Source organism: Chiloscyllium punctatum, chromosome 29 (genome assembly GCF_047496795.1).
Source record: "Chiloscyllium punctatum isolate Juve2018m chromosome 29, sChiPun1.3, whole genome shotgun sequence".
Lineage (NCBI taxonomy): Eukaryota > Metazoa > Chordata > Chondrichthyes > Orectolobiformes > Hemiscylliidae > Chiloscyllium > Chiloscyllium punctatum.
The window spans coordinates 68,102,652-68,122,399 of NC_092767.1; the positions used below are offsets into that span (position 1 = coordinate 68,102,652).

The window sequence follows — 19,748 nt, forward strand, 5'->3', positions numbered from 1 at the left end:
ACCCGAGGCAGGAATCGAACCCAGGCCCCTGGTGCTGTGAGGCAACAGTGCTAACCACTGAGCCACTGTGCCATCCCATTATAATGTTGGAAATACAGCAGCCAGTTTTCACACAGTAAGCTCCCACAGTCAGCAATGTGATAGTGATCTGATGATTGAGGGGACACCTGAGAATTACTCCCTTGATGCTCTTTGCAATAGTATCATGGGATCTTGGACATCCACACAAGGAGACAGGTGGAGCATTGGTTTTAGAGCCCTTCCAAAAGCTGACACCTCAGCCGTGCAGCATTAACCTGGATGTGTTTGTTCTAGTTCTGAAGTGGGATTTGTTCAGACTCAGAAGCAGGAATGCTACCCACTGAGCCACTGCATGTCATACTGTTTGGAATTATCTTTCAGCTGTTATGTTAGACTGAGGTTACACCTCAGCAGATAAAAAAGACCGCAAGATACTTATGGAAGTTCTTACCAATAATTAACTCTCGACCAGCATCAATAAAAAAAGATAACCTAGTTGTGATCAGGCTATTGCTTGTAAAGCTTGCTGCATGCAAATTGAATGCAGTGACAACATTTCTGAATTACTTAATTGGCTGCAAAGGTCTTTGGACATTCTGAGATTGTGAACAGCTCTACAGAAGTTTAAGATCTTTCTTTCTCTAAGTGATGTTGACTTATGGATAGAGTTTGCATACCTTGAGTCATAGATCTCGATAGTTGGGTGTGAAGTTATTTTGATGACTGCTGAGTTGTTTATGCTAATTGAAACTCAAGATCTTTCTTTGGGATTGGGACAGGTTGATAACTCAGAGTGGTTTCTCTGTTTATATCAGTTTTGGGAGCTTGTGACCAACAGCGAACCAGGACTACTGAATTACAAACATAGGAAGTAAGAGGTAGGCCACTCAGCCCCTCAGGGTTGCTCTTCCATTCGATAAGGTCATGACTGATTTGGTGACTCCATGTTCCAATCTATCCCTGATACCCATCTACCCCATTGCTTAATGAGAATCTATCCACTTCTGCCTTAAAAACATTCAAGGACTCTGCTTCCACCACCTTTTGAGGAAGTGAGTTGCAAAGACTCAAGACCTATTAAGAGAAAAAATCGTCCTCACCTCTGTTTTAAATGGAAGACCCCTAATCTTTAAATAGCTGTGTTTTTGCCATAAATATCATCTTTGCATCCCTGTAGTGAAAACACCAGGGTGTTATTAAATAGAAACAAACCAGTATGATTTAATGCTCAAAATTCATTTGGACCATCTGTTCTATACTAGTTCTATACTTTATGCTTCAATGCTCGAGCCACTTTAATTATTACATATTCTTATATATGTGTAAAACCTTTTCTTCCTTTTTCCCTTGTGTACATAGCAAGCTTCCTTTACATGTTGTTTTGATATTCATCTCGTTATGATAAGGAGACCCATATCTGACTACTTTCTGAGAATGACTGTTTTCCTGAGTTTATTCGTTATTATTATCTTTCATGGCCCCTTCACTTCAGACAACTTCTCCCATGAGTAAAAGCAGGTTTTCTATGCCCACCTCTTCATGATTTTAAGGAACTCTATCAGATCATTCCTTTACAATGGAAAAGGGGTCCCAATTTTTTTTTATTTATCATAAGACTGGCTGCCACCAGCATTTACTGTTTATTTACTGAACTTGTGGTGGTGATGTTCCCATGTATTTGGTGCCCTGTCGTTATACCAGGGTAGAAGTGGCAGGTTTGAAAGGTGTTGTCAGATGAATCTTGGTGAGTTGCTGTACTGCATCTTGTAGATGACAAATCTTATTCAGATCTGTTCAGAAATCAATTTCAAACATTTGCTCATGGGAATGTGAATGTCACTGGCAAGGCCAGCATTTGTTTCCTATCCCTAATTGTGCTTGAATTGATTGGCATGCTCAGCCATTTCAGGGGGTAGTTAAAAATCAACCACATCACTGTGGATCTGGAGTCATATGTAGGCCAGACTGGGTAAAGATGGCAGATTTCCCTCCCTGGAGGACATTAATGAACCAGGTGAGTTTTTATAACAATCGGCTGTGGCTTCATAGCACTATTACTGAGTTTAACTTTATATTCCAGATCTGTATTAATTATAATTAGTAAGTAATTTAAGTTAAATTCTCCTCTGGCGGAATGTGAACCTATGTACCTCTGATGAACTAGACTGTGACATTACCATTGTGCCACCAACTCCCATTGTCTAATGGATGGGTGATGAAGGGGTTCTATGGCCTTTAAGCTACAGACAAGACTATTCTTGATTTTTCCATACTGTTTAACTCAGGTTGATTCACATACCAACACATATCTAGACAACCGCCTCCTGAAAACCAAGGGGGAAGAAGAGTGGATCTCATTTGATGTGACAGAGACAGTGAAAAAGTGGCTGTTGAATAAAGGTAAGGGGAGACAGAGATGAACTCCAGTTTCCAGAGAGAGAATAAAAGAGGGAGCATTGTGTTCATACTGTGCATTTCATGACCTCCGCATATGCTGAAACACTTGTTAACAAATGCAGTAATTATTTTAGGGTTAGTCACTGTTATCAAGTAGGACCTGTAGCTATTTTGCACATAGTTGACCTGCTACACTGGCTAGGCTCCTAAATGCTTTGCAGGAAGAATCCGCTTCTAGTTGATGTTATGATTTTTTTTCCTTAAAGAGAGTGGTCACCAGGTTTCAGTGCAGAAAAGGTTATTAATCTTGTGGATCCAGCATGAAATGGGTTTGGAGAGTTTCAATGCGTCACTATCATAGATCACCAGTACTTAGCTACAAATTGACAACAAGCCAACCTCTCCCCTAGAGTAAGAAAGACCAGCATAGCACGTTGTAACATTAAATTCAGTGTGGGGTGTGCCTGTGAGATAGGGGAATCAGTAGAAATGATTAGAGCAGAAAAGAGAGAGCTTTGCACTGTAAATAAGTCCGTGCTGTCCAGGTCCTGGGAGTGTTTGGGAATGTGTGTATGGAGGTTTACTCTGTATCTAACTGTATCTGCTGTACCTGTGTAGGTATGTTTGATGGGGACAGTGTAGAGGGAGCTTTAATCTATTTTCAACCCTGTCTCTGCTGTGGAAGTGTTCGATGAGACAGTCTAGAGAGAGCTTGTGCTGAAATTGGGCATTTAATTATGTAGAGCTGGCTTTAATCTGTGGTAGTCAATGTCGAGAGTTTGTTGCTGGGAAAGTACAGTGGGTCAGGCAGCATCCAAGGTGCGGGAGAATCAACATTTCGGGCATAAGCCTTTCATCAGGAATGAGGCTTGTGGGCTGGGGCTGAGGGGGGGGCGGTGTGGGGTTGAAAGGAAGGTAGCTGAGAAAGCGATAGGTGGATGAATGTGAGGGAGAAGGTGATAGGTCGGGGGGGGCGAGGTGATGGACAGGTCTGGAGGGCAGTGCCGAGTTGGAGGCTTGGGACTGGGATAATGTGGGCAAAGGAGAAATGAGGAAGCTAGTGAAATTCACATTTATCCTGTGTGGTTGCAGGGTCCCGAGTGCTTTCCCAGCAACACACTCTTGACTCTGATCTCCAGTATCTGCAGTCCTCACTTTCTCCTCTGTGGTAGTCATGAACAGGATATAGTGATATATTAGTTATGTCACTGGTGTAGCAGTTCATTTGAAATCAGATTAATGATTTAGATATAATTTTGTATAAAACACAGGTAACAATAAAATTCATGGTGTGTTGGTTTGTTATTGTAGCCATTTGAAGGAGATGGGACACTGAGGAATCGGAGAAGATAAATAAATGTGTTTTTTGCATCTGAAGAATGAGTTTTAAAATTTTTAAAAAGGGCCAGGTTTGGTCTTCAACATCTGATGAAGACTTCTGAGCCCTGCACTTTAGACAGAATGTGAAGGAATTAGACCATGTTCAGAAAGGATTTACCAGAATGGTTCCAGGAGTGAGGGACCGGCTGCAAAGAGATGCCACTGAGGGGCAATGACACCATGCTTAATGATCCATGTATTCCACAGCACCTTCATGAAGGTTCAACAAAGTCATTATGGGATGAAGCTATTGTCTGATGAGGGAAGACTAAATAGACTGGGCCAGTATTCTCTGGAGTTGAGATGAATGAGAAATGATCTCATTCTCAAATAAGATTCTTTCAGAGATTTACAAGATAGATGCAGGAAGAGTGTTTCCCTCTAGGCTGGGTGGCTAGAATCAGAGGGGACAGTCCCCCCAAAAAAAGGAATAGGCCATTTAGGATTGAGCTGAGGAGGAATTTCTTCATTTTGAGGATCTGGAATCTTTCAAATTCTGCACCCCAAAGAGCTGTGGAGGCTCCATCATGGAATATGTTCAAGACAAAGATCAATAGATTTCTAGATATTAAAAATAGCTAAGAATATGGGAGAGTGCAGAAAAATGGTATCGAAATAGAAGATTAACTACAATCACATTGATTGGGGGAATGAACTCGAGGGGCAGCATGGCTTTTTGTTCTTATTTATTCTGTCTTATGTTCACTCCCAAGCGCAGATGAGGATATTGGCTTAGGAGTCAGGCGTCTTCAAATCCAAGTGCCATACTCACATTTAGTGTGTGAATCTCTCTTTGAGTTAATATGTTCTGTGGTTTGTGTGGATCAATAATGCTAACTAATTCTTGTTTTAATCCCTAGGATTTCTGCTTCCCATAGAATGTTAGAAACCCTGTCATTTGAACTAAAAGTTTCCATCTGCTGAGTACAGCTGCAGACTGTGTGATGAAAGAATGTTCATAATACTTTAAATATAAATATTCTGAACCCACACATCAACCATTTGTCCTTCTGTAGATTCAAGAATTTCCACATATCAAATGTGAAAGGCGCACAGGAGCGGATTATCGGATTAGAGTTGAATGACAGCCCCCACTGCAGTGCAGTATTGAGGGAGTGCTGCACTGTCACAGATTCCAACTTTCAAGTGAGACCCTATTTGCCCTTAAATCAGATCTGCATCTAAAAGATCCTGTGGGCAGTTATCAATGAGAAAGAAGGGGGGAGAATCCTCTGATATCCTGGTCAATATTTATCCCAGCAACAGATTTTCTGAATATAATTTCACTGCTGTTTGTGGGAGCTTGCTTTGTGCACATTAGCTACTGCATTTTCTGGATTACAAAAGTGAATGCAATTCATATGCAATCTCCATTTCCTGAGGTTAGAAACAGCACTATACAATACAAGTGCTCTTTATTATTCACCGATAGTTTGGGGTTAATGCTGGAGTTTGATTGAGGGCACCATGTCTTTTTCATAGTCGTACAGCATGTTAACAGACCATTTGGTCCATACTCATCCATGCCAACCACATATCCTAACCTGATCCAGTCCCATTTGCCAGTATTTGGCCCATATCCCTCTAAACCCTTCTGATTCATTTATCCATCCAGACGCCTTCTAACTGTTGCAATTGTATCCACCTCCACCATCTCCCCTGGGAGCTCATTCCATACATGCATCATTGGGTGAGAAAGTTGCCCCTCAGGTCCCTTTTAAATCTTTCCCTTCTCACCTTAAACCTATGCCCTTTAGTTCTGGACTCCCTTACCCTGAGAAAAAGACCTTGGCTATTCACCTTATTCATGCCCCTTTGTAAACCTCTATAAGGTCACCTCTCAATCTCCAACACTTCAGGGAAAATGTCCCAATCTATTCAGCCTTTACCTATAGTTCAAACCCTCCAATCCAGCAACATCCTTGTAAATCTTTTCTAACAGCACCTTTCCTATAGAAGGGAGACCAGAATTGAATGCAGAAAGTTGTTTCATCTGTGGTACTGGGCTATCTTTGATCACCCAATAAAGTCTGTACATTTCTGATGAACTCCAGGATGTTGACAGTAGGGAATTCAGTAATGGCAAGGGACAACGGATACAATATCTCTTGTTGGAAATGGTCAATTCTGTGCTACAAACATTACTGACTAATGTGATCCAGTTCTTGCCTAATATGAGTGCAGAGTGCTTCAGTATGTGAGAAGTTACACATGGAACTGAATACTAGTGTGGAATTGTAACGGGATTGATTGCAAAACACCTCAATTGGTTTACGATGTTGGCTGTACTGTAATAATTTTCGTTAAGTGTACATTGTGACCCAAAATAAAATCTTTTATCCAATGAATTTGACTTTCTCTACACAGCGAACAACAGCCTCCTCCCTCACCCTGTCTTTCCTTGCAGAGACTGACCAAAGATTGAAGATCAGCGTCCACTGCTCCTGTGAGTCTTCCAACCTGAGGAAAAGCCTTCAACTGAAATTCTACGGTAATAAGACCATCCAATTGTAATGTAGCTTTGTCCCAGATAATGTAGATCATTTTACTTTTTCAATAAACTGTTACTTTGCTCCTCATAGAGACTAGCAACCTGAACCCTTCAATTAGCTTTCTGTCTGTAACTCATTCCTGGGTATCTGTTATTCCATAAAAAATCTAAACTGAGCGATTAGATTCAAGTCTGTAACACACTCCCAGGTATTTGTTACAATTTATATAAAGTCATCAAATCCTTGATTAGACTCTAGTCTGTAACTCACTCCTGGTTATATATAAACACCTCTGAATAGACTCTTCTGTAGCTCATTTCCAGTTACCTATTATACAAGTTGTCAATATTTTTGAAAAATATTTAATTTTTAAAACTAAGGCTTGATGCAGAATTGATTTTTGATTTAAGTCCATACGTGCTTGATGTTGGTGCATTAATTATTGGGTTGGGGGTGAATGGGGCAGAGCATTGGGAATTCCAAGAAGTGGTTAAATCACACAAATTGAAATGGGGAATAAGAATAGGGATGGAAATGAGAGGGGGAACGGGTATGGGGATAGGATTGGAATTGGGAATGGAATCAGGGATGTAGAAAGAGCATGGGAAGGGAACAAGATTGGGGAATGGGAATGGAAATTGGGATAGGGATAGGGCAGGATGTGTGATCTCTCAGGAGGATTCCATCACTTACTTTCTTTTGTTTGACAGAGTCACCAAGGGGGGACTTGCAGGCCCTGGCAAGGCGGAACCGGAAGATGGCACACATCCTCATCATGTCCACCCCTTCGACCAGGGCTGACACTCACAGTAGAAGAAAACGGGACCTTGACACAGACTACTGCTTCGCGTAGGTGTCCCTTTAACTGTCCGAACAATAGTGGCCACCTCCTGGTGGTGATGGTGCGTTCAATTCAATCCAGGCAGCAGGCCACGGCTCCAGTCCCTAGACTCTGCTAGTTCTGGAGTTGGAGGAGGCCAGTCAGCCCCTCAAACCCATTCTGAGAGTGAACTGGATTATGCCTGATGTGTTTTTCTATCCCTCGAGACCCTTACCCCCCATTAAAAAAGTCTTATGTTTGAAAACTGCTGTTGATCATACAGCCCCCTCCTCCTCCTAAACAAAGTTCCAGATCCCAGAATTAGCTGATCTCAGCCCCAACCTGAGGACCACAGTTGGCACTTGTGTTGTAGGGGAGCCAACTGGTAAGTACTACAACAATAATTTGAATTAACATAGCTTCTTTGGTGGAGTACAAACTCCCCAAGGTACTTCATTGCATTATGATTGGATTATATTAAACCTTGTCCTACATGTGGAGAAATTAGTATAAGTGGCTAGAATTTCGAATTGGACAGAGAAAGAAAGCAGGCGCAAAGGTCTGAAAGAATCCCAAGTTTAGGCTCCAGGCCACCAAAGAATTTTTAAATTCAATTCATGGAAGTCCAGCGTTCATTGTTAAGGGGAAAATCAAGAGTCAAACACATTGCTGAGGGTCTAAAGTCACATGTAGTGCCAAACTGGGACAGACACGTAAGGACAGCAGATTTCCTTCCCTAAAGGGCATTAGTGAACCGGGTGGACTTCTATAACAAACAATAGTAGCTACATTGTCACTATTAGACCTGCTTTTCAATACAGAATTTTATTGAGTTCAAATTCATCATCTGTCATGACAGGATTTGAACCATATTTCTTAGGGTTCTGCACTACTAGTCCAGTAACATTACTACTACTGCACCATCACATCTCTGAAGCAATGAAAATTGATAATGCACAAAGGGTCAGCAATGGCAGAGTGCAGCAATCTTGGTGGATTGTTGGGTTGGCGGAAGTTTCAGAGACAGGCAGGAGGTGAGGTTTTTGGGTGAGGACAAGATTGAAGAGTCTATCATTCTCAGACCATGCAGTTGATCTAGAGGATGAACTGAGAGAAGCATTTTGCTAAAACCCTCTATAATATGCACCATCATAGGTCTGCTGAGGAGAAGAACTGCTGTGTACGGCGCATGTATATTGATTTCCGAAAGGATCTCAACTGGAAGTGGATCCATGAGCCTAAAGGCTACTACGCAAACTTCTGCATGGGACCCTGTCCATACATATGGAGCTCAGACACCCAGTACAGCACTGTAAGTATCAGGAGAATCTCAAACACATTTACACTGATACACTGGAACATCAAAAATAGGAGCAGGATGTTCCATTTTGCCCATCAATTCTACTCTGCTATTCTTGGCTACGAGAACCTACAAAATTCACACGTACAACAGCTCACTACATCAGTTTTGTTCTGCCTTTAGTGTAATTAATAGCAGCAGTTTCGGTACACATTCCCTTAACACTGTTTTGACAAACACTCCCCCACCGTCATACTCACTCCCCCACACACTCCCTCAACATCATGCTCGCTCCCCCGCAGACTTCTCCACTATCACACACAGTGCTCCACACACTCCCCCACCGTCACCTTCACTCCGCCACACGCTCCCCCACCGTCACAGCACAGAACAACATTCTAGTTGGATCCAGGTGATTTTATGGAACTCATTTATTTCCACATATTTTTTTGAACATCCACTTAAGATACTCACACGGTTCTGCCCTTCCACAACTTCGAAATGTGACACTGATTCCTTCCAACCTATTAAGTTGAAAAAGTTATCCATACCCACACAATGTTTTCTTATCATTATCTTACAAGTCTCAATGAAATCGCTTGGTGTCAGGTCCAAGTCTATGGGTCCAGCTGGCAATTTTAAATTTGGGAATTAATCCTCATGCCTCCTCTGCACCCATTCCAAACTCTTGTGCCTTCTGCAGATAGTGAGAAGAGTGAAATGGGTAATGGTATGATATTTAACTGATGTCCAGCATTTTATGATTGACAATATGACATCTTCAGCCTGCAACAGTAGGCTATAAATTGGCTTCTACAAACAGCCACTGCTGTGAACAGGAAGGATGGGCTCATCCTGAAACCTGTAGATAAAATAATGAAGGCTGATTCGAGCTGACTAGGGGTTAGACACTGAGCAGTCAGGCATCTGAAAGGGAAGGCCTGTGGCGAATGGAAATTCCCTATTGATTAATTTCCATTCTGAGCATTCAAAATTATGCTACTCAAAAAGCTTAAGCTGCTGAATACTTTATTTTCGATAAAGATTTGGGTTTGAAACCCCTTTTTTAATTATGGCTTTCTCGGGGGAGAGAAGAGGTTTGTTTCAATGCAGAATGATGCTGGGTGGTTTATATTCCTTCAATGTGATGGATGGGCACACAGAAATCTGTACACACTGGCACAGAGCCACTTGTCCACAATAAAAGGATGCACTAGTAGAGATGCGCATATACACGGGAACAGAGGCACACATCTACACTGATACATTGAAACATCAAAAATAGGAGCAGGATAAGTCCACTTGGCCCATCAAGTCTGCTCTGCTATTCTTGGCTACTTTAATCCAAAACATTTTCCCAAATTATCCTGTTATCTTTAATATCTTGAACTATGTAGTTAAAAACACATGCGCGCACACCCTTACAGAGAGTCATGAACACACTGGCACAGAAACACATAGAGACATTTTTATTTGTATTGAAAGGAGTATTGCGACCATGAGTTGCACAAATCTACCGTGCATGTAGCTTTTATGTGGCTTTGAAACAGAATGATAGGAGTCGAAACTGAGAGCTAATTGTTAGCAATGATTCAAGTGAAATTTGAAAAAGGTAATGACAGATTGATCTTTGTAACCTTGACATTAATCTGTCAGCATTTTGGCCTGGATATGTCTAAATTTAACAAGTGCACCAACTTTATACTGCAGATATACAGGGGGCTTTCCCCACACTGAAATCCCTAGGAATTTCTTTGACTATCATTATTGTATTTGACTTTCCCTAGCGTAGTCTGTTTGAACCAAACTGCCTTCTGTTTCTGATGGAGCTGGGGTTTTCCAGCTGGTCAGGAGCTTCTTTCTGTTGCCAGGCACCAGCTTGGATAGCCTGCTGCACAGAAACTGAAGAATGCCATTTAGACACTCCAACATGTTACTCTGTTCACTGAAATCATTGCTCATTTGCACTGTCACTCCCTTTATCTTATTGGCTCCCTGTTGCTAGGTACTCCCCAATCTGACAGACATTTATTGGGATCAGTCTTTAAAGTTTCAGTTGTCCCCAGATTTTGGAGGGACAGGGTTCCAGCTTCTCATTACTGTGTGTAATGAAATGCTTCCTGATTAATTGCTTAATTCTAAATTTAAAAATTATGCCCAACTCCCAGAACAGGTACAGCAAGAGGTTAAATACAGAGTGAAGAACCCTGTACACTTTTGCCATCAAACACTTCCAGGATAGGGAAAACACAAGGGTGGATACAGAGTAAAGGTCTCTGTACACTGTCTCATCACTGTCAGGACAGGAACAGTTTGGGGTTGGATACTTAAACCGAAAGTAAAGCTCTCTCTGCACTGGCCCATCAAACGCGCCAAGGATAGGAAAGATGTTAAACTTGAAAGGGTTCAGAAAAGATTTACAAGGTGTTTCCAGGATTAGAGGGTTTGACCAAGAGGAAGAGGCTGAATTGACTAGGGCTTCTTTCCCTGGCGGGTCAGAGGGTGAGAGGTGACTGCCTGGAAGTTTATAAAATCATGAGGGGCATGGATAGGGGATAGCCAAAGTCTTTTTCTAAGGGTAGGGGAGTCCAGAAGTAGAGTGCGTAAGTTTAAGGTGAGAGGGGAAAGATTTAAAAGGGAACTTTTTCACGCAGTGGGATGGTGCATGTATTGAATGAGTTGACAGAGGAGGTGGTGGAATTGGATACAATTACAACATTTAGATGGGTACATGAAAGGAAGGATTTGGAGGGATAGAGGCCAAATGCTGGCAAATGGGACTAGATCAGTTTAGAATATTTGGTCGGCATCGATGAGTTGAATTGAAGGGTCTGTTTCCGTGTTGCATAACTCTATGACAAGTACAGCGCATGATTAAATACAGAGTAAACATCCCCTGTTGTTTTAAATTGAAGCTAAACCTTTCTTTGCAATGTCCCCATAAACACACCCAGGAGATGGACAGCGTGGGGATAGATACAGAGTAAAGTACCCTCTACACTGTCCTCATCAAACACCCCGAGGACAAGGATAGCACTGAGTTAAATACAAGACTGTTTACAAAGTTGAGAACCAAGATCAGGATTGACACTGCCCAAAAGTATTTCACACAGTGCTCTTACAGCCATAGCAGCTTGTTAACTATGTGATAGGTAAACTGCATTTGTTTTTGACAGAGTTACAAGGAAACAGGCAATTCAGCCAATCTGGTCCATTCTGCTGTTTATACCCACATATACTTTCCACCAGTCTACTCCTTTCGCCCCTTGTCTCTCCACTGTCCCCATAAATGCATCAATATTTCTTCACCACATTCTCATCACTTTTTGCCTGATGGATTTTCTCCTGAATTCCCAATTGAATTTACTATTGACGTTCATAGCTGCTATTTGTAATCTCTCCACTATTGGAAACATCTTCCCTACATACAGTCATTGCAGGACAAATGAAGGCCATTCAGGTGCAGCATGTTGGAGGCCACTCGGTCCTGGCAGTGTCATTGCCAATGCTGGCCCATGTGCTTATGCATATAAAAAATTAATGAGGTTCCCATCTCTCTCTCTCTTCTCTCTCTCTCTCTCTCTCTCTCTCTCTCTCTCTCTCCCTCCCCCTTCTTTTACAGGTCTTGGCTCTGTACAACCTGCACAACCCTGGAGGCTCCGCATCTCCTTGCTGTGTCCCCCACGTCCTGGAACCTCTGCCTATTCTCTACTATGTGGGTCGTCAGCCCAAAGTGGAGAAACTCTCCAACATGGTTGTGAAGTCATGCAAGTGCAGTTGAAGGTCCAGCCGAGCAAAGAGGGTCCAGTGCCAGCAAAATCTAGAGCCAAAGTCGAACCAACTCATAAGCCTCCAGGTGGATTACATCTGCACGAACATATTCAGCACATGTCTAATGTGTGAAAATAGAGGCTTTCTGTTTGTCTTTTTCTATTCAGAATGTTGTCCACTAATTCCTGCCAGACCACACTGGACAATCTGACTCATGTCTACATCGTTCCAGGCTCCAGAATTCCAGCTCCAGCTAAGTTGGAGACTGCATTTCAGTGTTTTTATATTTTTAAATGACCGGTGTTCTGATAATTTATAAATCTAGGGGTCTTTTCAATCTGGTTTGTCCCAGAATCTGCTCCATGTAGTTCAATTGATTGCCACCTTCTACACTAGGCCCTGATCTCTTGACCTTGAACGCAGCATTGAATCCTGGGCCGATAATAGAAGTGTCTTCACAATAGAAGTGTCTCATTGTGCTTTTACATTTTAAAAAAAATAATTCAGCTGCCTCCCAAACTGGTTCAAAAACTTTAGGCAGCTGATTAAAAGGCAGAGGGTCATTACATGAACTTTATAATTCTCCCCTGGGCAGCATTTTGATGAGTTTGTTGCCTCAAGGTTGGGCCTTAGGCCTTAGCCTGACAGGAGAAGAGATTCAAAAAACAAAAATAACAACAGGAGAAAAGATGGTTACACCATGACAGACTAAATACTACCAACATTAACTTGAAGAGGACTGTGAAGCCATTTCAAAACATACCAAAAGTGGATTTCATCAAGACAACAAGGACTTGAGGATGGGCCTATTCAGGAAGATCGAAAATCAAACTCCTGGTTAACACCATCTATTCTGAGTATTTATTTCTGGGTCTTAGGCTGCAAACAGGATAAAGGCCTCAGTCTGGCATGTTGACTCAAGAAATACATGCTGCCAAATAAGCGTATGTGTTTTTCTAAAACTAATTGTGTTTCTTGATGAAATTGTGCATCAGTTCTCCTTTTTATACAGTATTTCTTGGGTTGAAGGATGGAATTTGCTCATGATTAACTTTCCTCCATTATTCTTATTCTTGGATGTTCTGATAGAATTGAACATTGAGAAGATTAAGTTGGTGCACGGACAACACCCTCAACAAGTTGTCCTCCATCTCCACCACTTATCCATGCAACTTCATGTCCTTCATGTGACAATATGTAGGGGCATCTTAAAATGATTGTTTCAATGTTTGAACTTTGCGGGGAGATGATGGCACTGATACTGGGTTAGTAACCAGCCAGCCCAGGTTAACTATTTGGGGACATCATTTCAAATCCCACCACTGCAAGTGGTGACATTTAAATTCAATCGATAAAACTGGAATTGAATGCTAGTCTCAGCATCAGTGATTGTAAAACTACTGTCAATTGTTGTTTTAAAAAAAACCCATTGGTTTCATTAATGCGCTTTAAGGAAGGATATAAATCATTCTAACTGAATCTGGGCCCAGATTAGGTAAGGGTGGCAGATTTCCTTCCCTAAAGGACCTTAGTGAACCTGACAGGTGTTTACAACAAACAATGATTTCATGGTTGACATTACTGATGATTAGCTTTCAATTCCAGATTTTATGAAATGAATTTAATGTTTTAGTGGAAATTTGTTCCCATGCCCCAGCACTGGTCTCAGCCTCTGGATTAGTGGTCGAGTGATGTTACCTTACATCACCATTTCACTATTTTTTGTACTATGAATTTCTCACTGTCACTCAGAACCAGCTGCAAATGGAAGGTTCTGGATTTATCTCCCATCACTGGGCAGCAGCAACAAGGGTAAAGAATCTGAAGATCTCGAGTTTCTGCTGTATGGTCAAAAGTGAGAAACCAGAGGGCAAGAGCCTTCCAAGGACATATGAGAAGCATCAGGGACTTTAGACAGGCAAATAGATAATCCAGAAAAAAGACATTAATTTGATCAGTGAAAATGAACTCATTGGCGAATAGCTTTTTGGGTTGCCAACAATGATTAATGTTAGTCCTGGAGGTTTCACACATGACTTGCCCTTGCTCCCAGGCTTCAGCCATTGGTGGTCCAACACATCCATCCTCATGGCAGAAAGGCCAATCAGAAAGCAAAAAAGACTCAGCCATTTGGATGAAACCTGACGGTCAGCCAAACAGCTATTTCCCATGTTTTCAATATTTTTATATCTGGTAAGGTGAAACGTGCCAAGACAATGACAAAAAAAAACCCCACCATCTTCCTGATGTATCAAGGATTTTTCTCCAGATTTGCAAACAACAGTGTCCTGGAGATTCATAATCACATCCTGGAAGCTCCGGGCATCAGAGGGTTGGCATTTGGCAAATGGCTTTGTATTTGGTGTGTGTTGAGGTCTGAAGTCATTGGAACCGATGACATATGTCATGTCCAGTGTTCAAGGAGGAATGAGGTGAATTCTTTTTCTCCATGTAGTTCATTCACTTTTGGAATTCTCTTCCCCAGACCTCAGTAGAGACTGGGTCATTGAATATGTTCAGCGCAGGGTTAGACAGATTGTTGATTGACAAGAGAGACCCAGTTTATGAAGTTGTACACAGGAAAGTAGAGTTGATCTGCAATAATCTGATTGAATGTTAGAGCAAACTTGAAGGGCTGAATGGGCTTCTGCTCCTTTTTCTTGTCTTCTTGAGTTAAATAATTGAATGATGCAGTTGTAGAACTTCGCCCTAACCACCGGCAATCCTTTAGTAACATGCCTCTGTTTATCCCCATTAGTGGAGATACGTAAAGGATTTAATTACTTTGACTCTCATCCCCGCCCATTCCCACACCATTCAATCTAACCAAGTGTAGGTGTTGTAAGAGAATGTGATGACTTTAACAGTGTGTAACCCAACATTACTTTGTGTTGCTACTGAATTAGCTCAGTTGCTACTGTTACCAAGATCTCACCAAGAGGACAGAAGTTTGAATTGCCAAAGTATATTGAAAGTACCACATTGCCCCCATTTTATTTGTCCATCCAACATGCAGCTGCTCGTTCCTGTTTGGCACCATGTCCCATGCGTTTGGTTTGGTCAAGAGTTGGCTGTTTGAACTCAGAAGTGACTGTAAGAGTAAAATCGCATTATTTGGTGATTTTCCAAGTATATAACCCTCCAAGGCCTGGGCCCTCCCAAGGTCTGTAGAACATTCCTAAATCTTGATGTTGCTCCAAGTTAAGCCTCTTGCACATCTCTGATTTTCTTCTGTCCACCAGTGAGGCTGTACCTTCATCTTAGATTCTGGAACACATTTCTCCCAACATTTCTTAAAACCTACCTCTTTGACCAAGCCTTTGGTAACTCTGCCTAGTCTGTCCCCTCTGACTTGGAATCAGTTGTTTTTAATGCAAATTCATTCATGGGATGTGAGCATCCCTGTAAGGCCAAGATTCATTGCCCATCTCCAATTACCCTTTGAGGAGGGTAAAGAGTCAGCCACTGAGTCATATGTAGACCAGACCGGGTAAGGATGGCAGATTTCCTTCCCTAACTGGCATTGGTGAACTAGGTGGGTTTTAATAACAATTAATTATACTTGCCATGGCCACCATTATTGAGGGCAGTTTTTAATTCCAGAACTTTTTTAAAAATTGAATTTAAATTCCAGTAGATGCTACAGTGGGATTTGAACTAACGTCTACAGATCATTAGCAAGACCTCTGGATTACTTGCTCCGAAGATACGAAGATATCATCACTATGCTATTTTGTTGTTGTTCTCCAAGGTTCTCTATTAATGCTTCAGTGAAATACCTCAGGACAGTTTTACTGTGCTTAAGAAGTGCTATATAAATGTAGTTTGTTATTGTTATGGGATCTCAAAGATACCAAAGTGAAAAGCATCAAACGCAAGGGTCAAGGCCTGCTAAAATGCGAAAGGAGGCCCTGGTCAGTCAAGTTTCAGAGACCATTGTGACCATATACAGAACCCAGGTGACACTTCCAGTAACTGAAGGACAATTGCCCTGCAGATGCACTTTCATTTCAAGGCAGAATGTCAACTATTTATCGGCAACCTAAACAAGCTAAACGCCAGATATAACATCAAAGATTCAAAAGTGGGGTCAGTCTATTGCTACCTAGTCTTCCTTGGATTGTTAGATTATTTATAATTAGTATCTCTAGCAAGTAATCAATAGCTGGAATGTGGTTTACCAGGACAAGGACAGCACAGAACTATTAATGACAAGTGTTTAATGATCTATGGTTTGGTGTCTCAGACTATGCATAGCTCAGGGCCATGACTGATGTCAACTTGTTACCTTTTTCCAAATTTGATCTTTCACAGCCATCACTGACTGGCAATGTCAGCATTTGTAGCCCACCCCTATTGCTTCTGAACTGAGTGCTTTGCAAAGGCCATTTCGGAGTGCAGTTAAGAATCACCTAGATTTCTGTAGATCTGGAGTCATATATAGACCAGACCAGGTAAAAATTAGAGATTTCCTTATCTAATCTCCCTAAATGAACCAGATGTCTCTCCTCACTCCAACAATTGGCAATATTTTAACCTGAGATCAGGTTTCATTCAAATTCACCTGCTGGTTATGAACTCAAGACCCACAAACAATTGTCTGAACCTCAGGATTAGTCGTGTTATAACCTTATCACTAAGCCATTCTTTCCCCTGCTTTAGGAAACCTAGCACAAAACCTCCACCAGTACACAGCATCTGTTTGTGTGTGGAGGAAGGTGGTAAAGTGTTTCATTTTAAAGGTAGTATAGTGTTGTTTACCTTGCCAGCTGTCTGCCCTGTTGGAGAAGGTGTGGGTTTGTTCTGATGTAGACAGATCATTTCAGGGGTGTGAAAAACTGTCCCAGATAACTGCAAGCTCAATTATAATACCCAGCAAACAGGCATAACCTTACTTTTATATTTGAATCTTATTGAAACAAAATCTCTGACACCCTTGGTAAATATCTTTAAAAAGAGGGCTGGTGTTATACAGGCAGGAACTGCACATATCCACTATCTGAATACCCATGATGTAGTGCTGCTTTCACTGCAAATGAACAGTAATTGGGTAGATATAATGGAATCCTCCTTTTTATAATAATGGGTCATAACAAACTTTCTTGACAGTCTCATTATTTGACAACACAACCAGAAATCTCAATATTTTCAGTAGGATGTGTGAGCTGTGGTTCGGTTGGTAGCAACCTTGCCCCCAAGTCACAAATCTCTGGTTTCAAGTCGCGCTTCAGTTTACAAATTAATGCTGATTCTCCAGTGCAGTACTGACGGAGCACAGCGCTGTCCCAGGTACCGTCTTTCAGTTTATTGAAGCTGCATCTGCCTGCATGCTTGGTTGGATATTTCAGCTCTCCCCAATGTCCTGGCTAATATCTATTCTATGACTCCATTCCTTGAGTAACATCATAATGGAGTATCCGATCATTCCCCCATTGCTGTTCATGGGAGCTTGCTGTGCACAAATTAGCTGCCTCATGTCCTATATCTCAACAGTTATCTACTAAACCATACCTCAGTGGCTGTAAAATGGTTTGAGAAGTTCAGTGATCCTTGCAGACTCAATTTAAATGGAAATTCTTCTACCATCCACAACATGAACCCCGGAAAGACCATAAGCGAGAAAATCAGTGGACACAATACATCAAGCTGGATTTTATCTCTTGAGGTTTCTTTACTACTTTGATTCCATTTATAGGTTGTTCCAATTGATATGATTACTGAGACAGGAACTCGATGTGGAAACAATATTGAGTGTAGCTGTGAACTAAGAGATGTTTGAGGGAAAAGAAAGCTCATATTGGTATCTTGTGGCACAACAGTTGTGTCCCTCCCTCTGAGCCAGGAGGTCTGGATGTATAGAGCTCTATAATAATGTCACTGAACAGGTTGGTCAGAAATTATTTTTTAAAAGGTCCATGAAGAGGATTTCTGATGTGGCCCCTTTCTAGAATGTATGGGACAGCAGCATTGTACCCAAGGTGTGTTCTCAATGTTAAAGTCATTTTTAGTTATAGAATTCTGAAATCTAAGGCATCATTTTTAAGGTTCAAATCCCAACATGGGAGGTTGGGTTGGTCTTGGGGCTGTGATAAGAAAGTCAGTGTTGATGACTTAGTTGAGCTCAGAGCCCATCCAACTCTTCTTTTTCCTCACTGTTTAATGAGTTCAAACTTTGATCCAAGTATTGAGAGCTGTGAACATTTTTCAGAATTACAGAATTGTTACAGTGCAGAAAGAAGCCATGCAGCTGCTCATTAAACAAGCATCACTACCTAGAGCTAATCCACTGCTTTTTTCCCCCCTTGCACACTATTTCTATCCAAATAATCATCCAATGCCAAATTGAATGCTTCAGTTTTTGTGCCAAAATGTCTTGGCATGATATTGTAAACAGAGAATAGGATGAGAGTCAAATTTTCGATTGTCTTGCGGAAGTGCTTCTTCAGACGTTCGGTCTGGCAGTGTTTCCCAAGCTGCTGTAGTGGCAAAGAGGCAATTTCAGTTGGTCATAAAAGCCAATGAGCAGTTGGGACACATTGTCAGGCTCAAGGCTCAATGTGCACAGCTTATTGGGCAAGGGAACGTGGTTGTTGGTGTTGGTGTTGGTGTTGGGGGGCAGAGGAGGGTAAAAGAGCCAACAACAAAAAAGCAAACGTCCCTTCTTTAATCTGACCGTGCTGGGTGAATCAGAGGGAATATTCCTCATTAGGTCTCTGACCTAGCCAAAATTTCGATTCTTTTAGAATTGCACTAAGGGTTTGACATGTAGTAATATTTTTGAAATGAGGAAATTCTGAAAACTTTTATAATGCTGTACATTTGTTTGGGGTGTGTGTGTGTCTGTGTGTGTGTGTGTGTGGCTTTCTCATGGGGTCCAGACAGCCAGTGACTGCACAGAAAGAGGCTGATCTACTGTATTTGCTCATACATAAACCACACCCCAGATGTGAGCTGCCTTTTTTCATCTGCATCCCCAAATTAAAATGATTTGTGTTTGTATTCATATAGCATAGATGATTACTGAAGGTTTATAGACTTTAAAAACAGTGTCCCCACCCATCCCCATTTGATCTAAGATGCAGTGGTTTCTTTGCAAAAATGTACACCCTGACTTTTGATTTTTATTTTCCAAGAATACACATTGGTGTTTCATGACTAACCCAACACAGTCACTGGTTTGTTTAGATACTCAGTGTAACCAATCTTTGATCCCTCAAGTTGTGCATTGGTTCAGTATTATCAAAGTTCCTGTCGTCTCATGTCAATGGTATTGCCCTCTGTGTTTTGAATGTTTGCAATGTATAGAACCACAATGTAAATAGTGAATAAAGAATTTTACTAATGCCTCCAGATACCTGTCTTTATTTTCCAAACACCATGCGTGTCTCCTACACTCAACGTACTGACTTTCTGCAAGTAAAACTTTTACAGATACTTTACCTGAGACTTCTTCAAGGCTCTGTCTAAGCTTGCGATGAAATATCCACCACTTCATTCTGCATATACATCCTATCAGTTTTCTTTCCTTATAAATTTTTATATCAATATTTATAACAGTAACTACGCA

The 19,748-nt window shown here is 41.4% G+C and overlaps 1 protein-coding gene across 1 annotated transcript in view; it reads left to right on the forward strand.

The window, feature by feature from the left end:
- The window catches only part of LOC140454512 (transforming growth factor beta-3 proprotein-like), a 47,003-nt gene extending 27,472 nt beyond the window's left edge, over positions 1–19,531 (forward strand). Inside the window, exons 3-7 of the mRNA XM_072549314.1 lie at positions 2,307–2,421; positions 6,206–6,289; positions 7,001–7,139; positions 8,266–8,422; positions 12,033–19,531. Coding sequence (XP_072405415.1) covers positions 2,307–2,421; positions 6,206–6,289; positions 7,001–7,139; positions 8,266–8,422; positions 12,033–12,191 — 654 coding nt within the window. The 3' untranslated portion in view covers positions 12,192–19,531. The remainder of the gene's footprint in view (positions 1–2,306; positions 2,422–6,205; positions 6,290–7,000; positions 7,140–8,265; positions 8,423–12,032) is intronic.
- Positions 19,532–19,748: the final 217 nt, after the last annotated feature.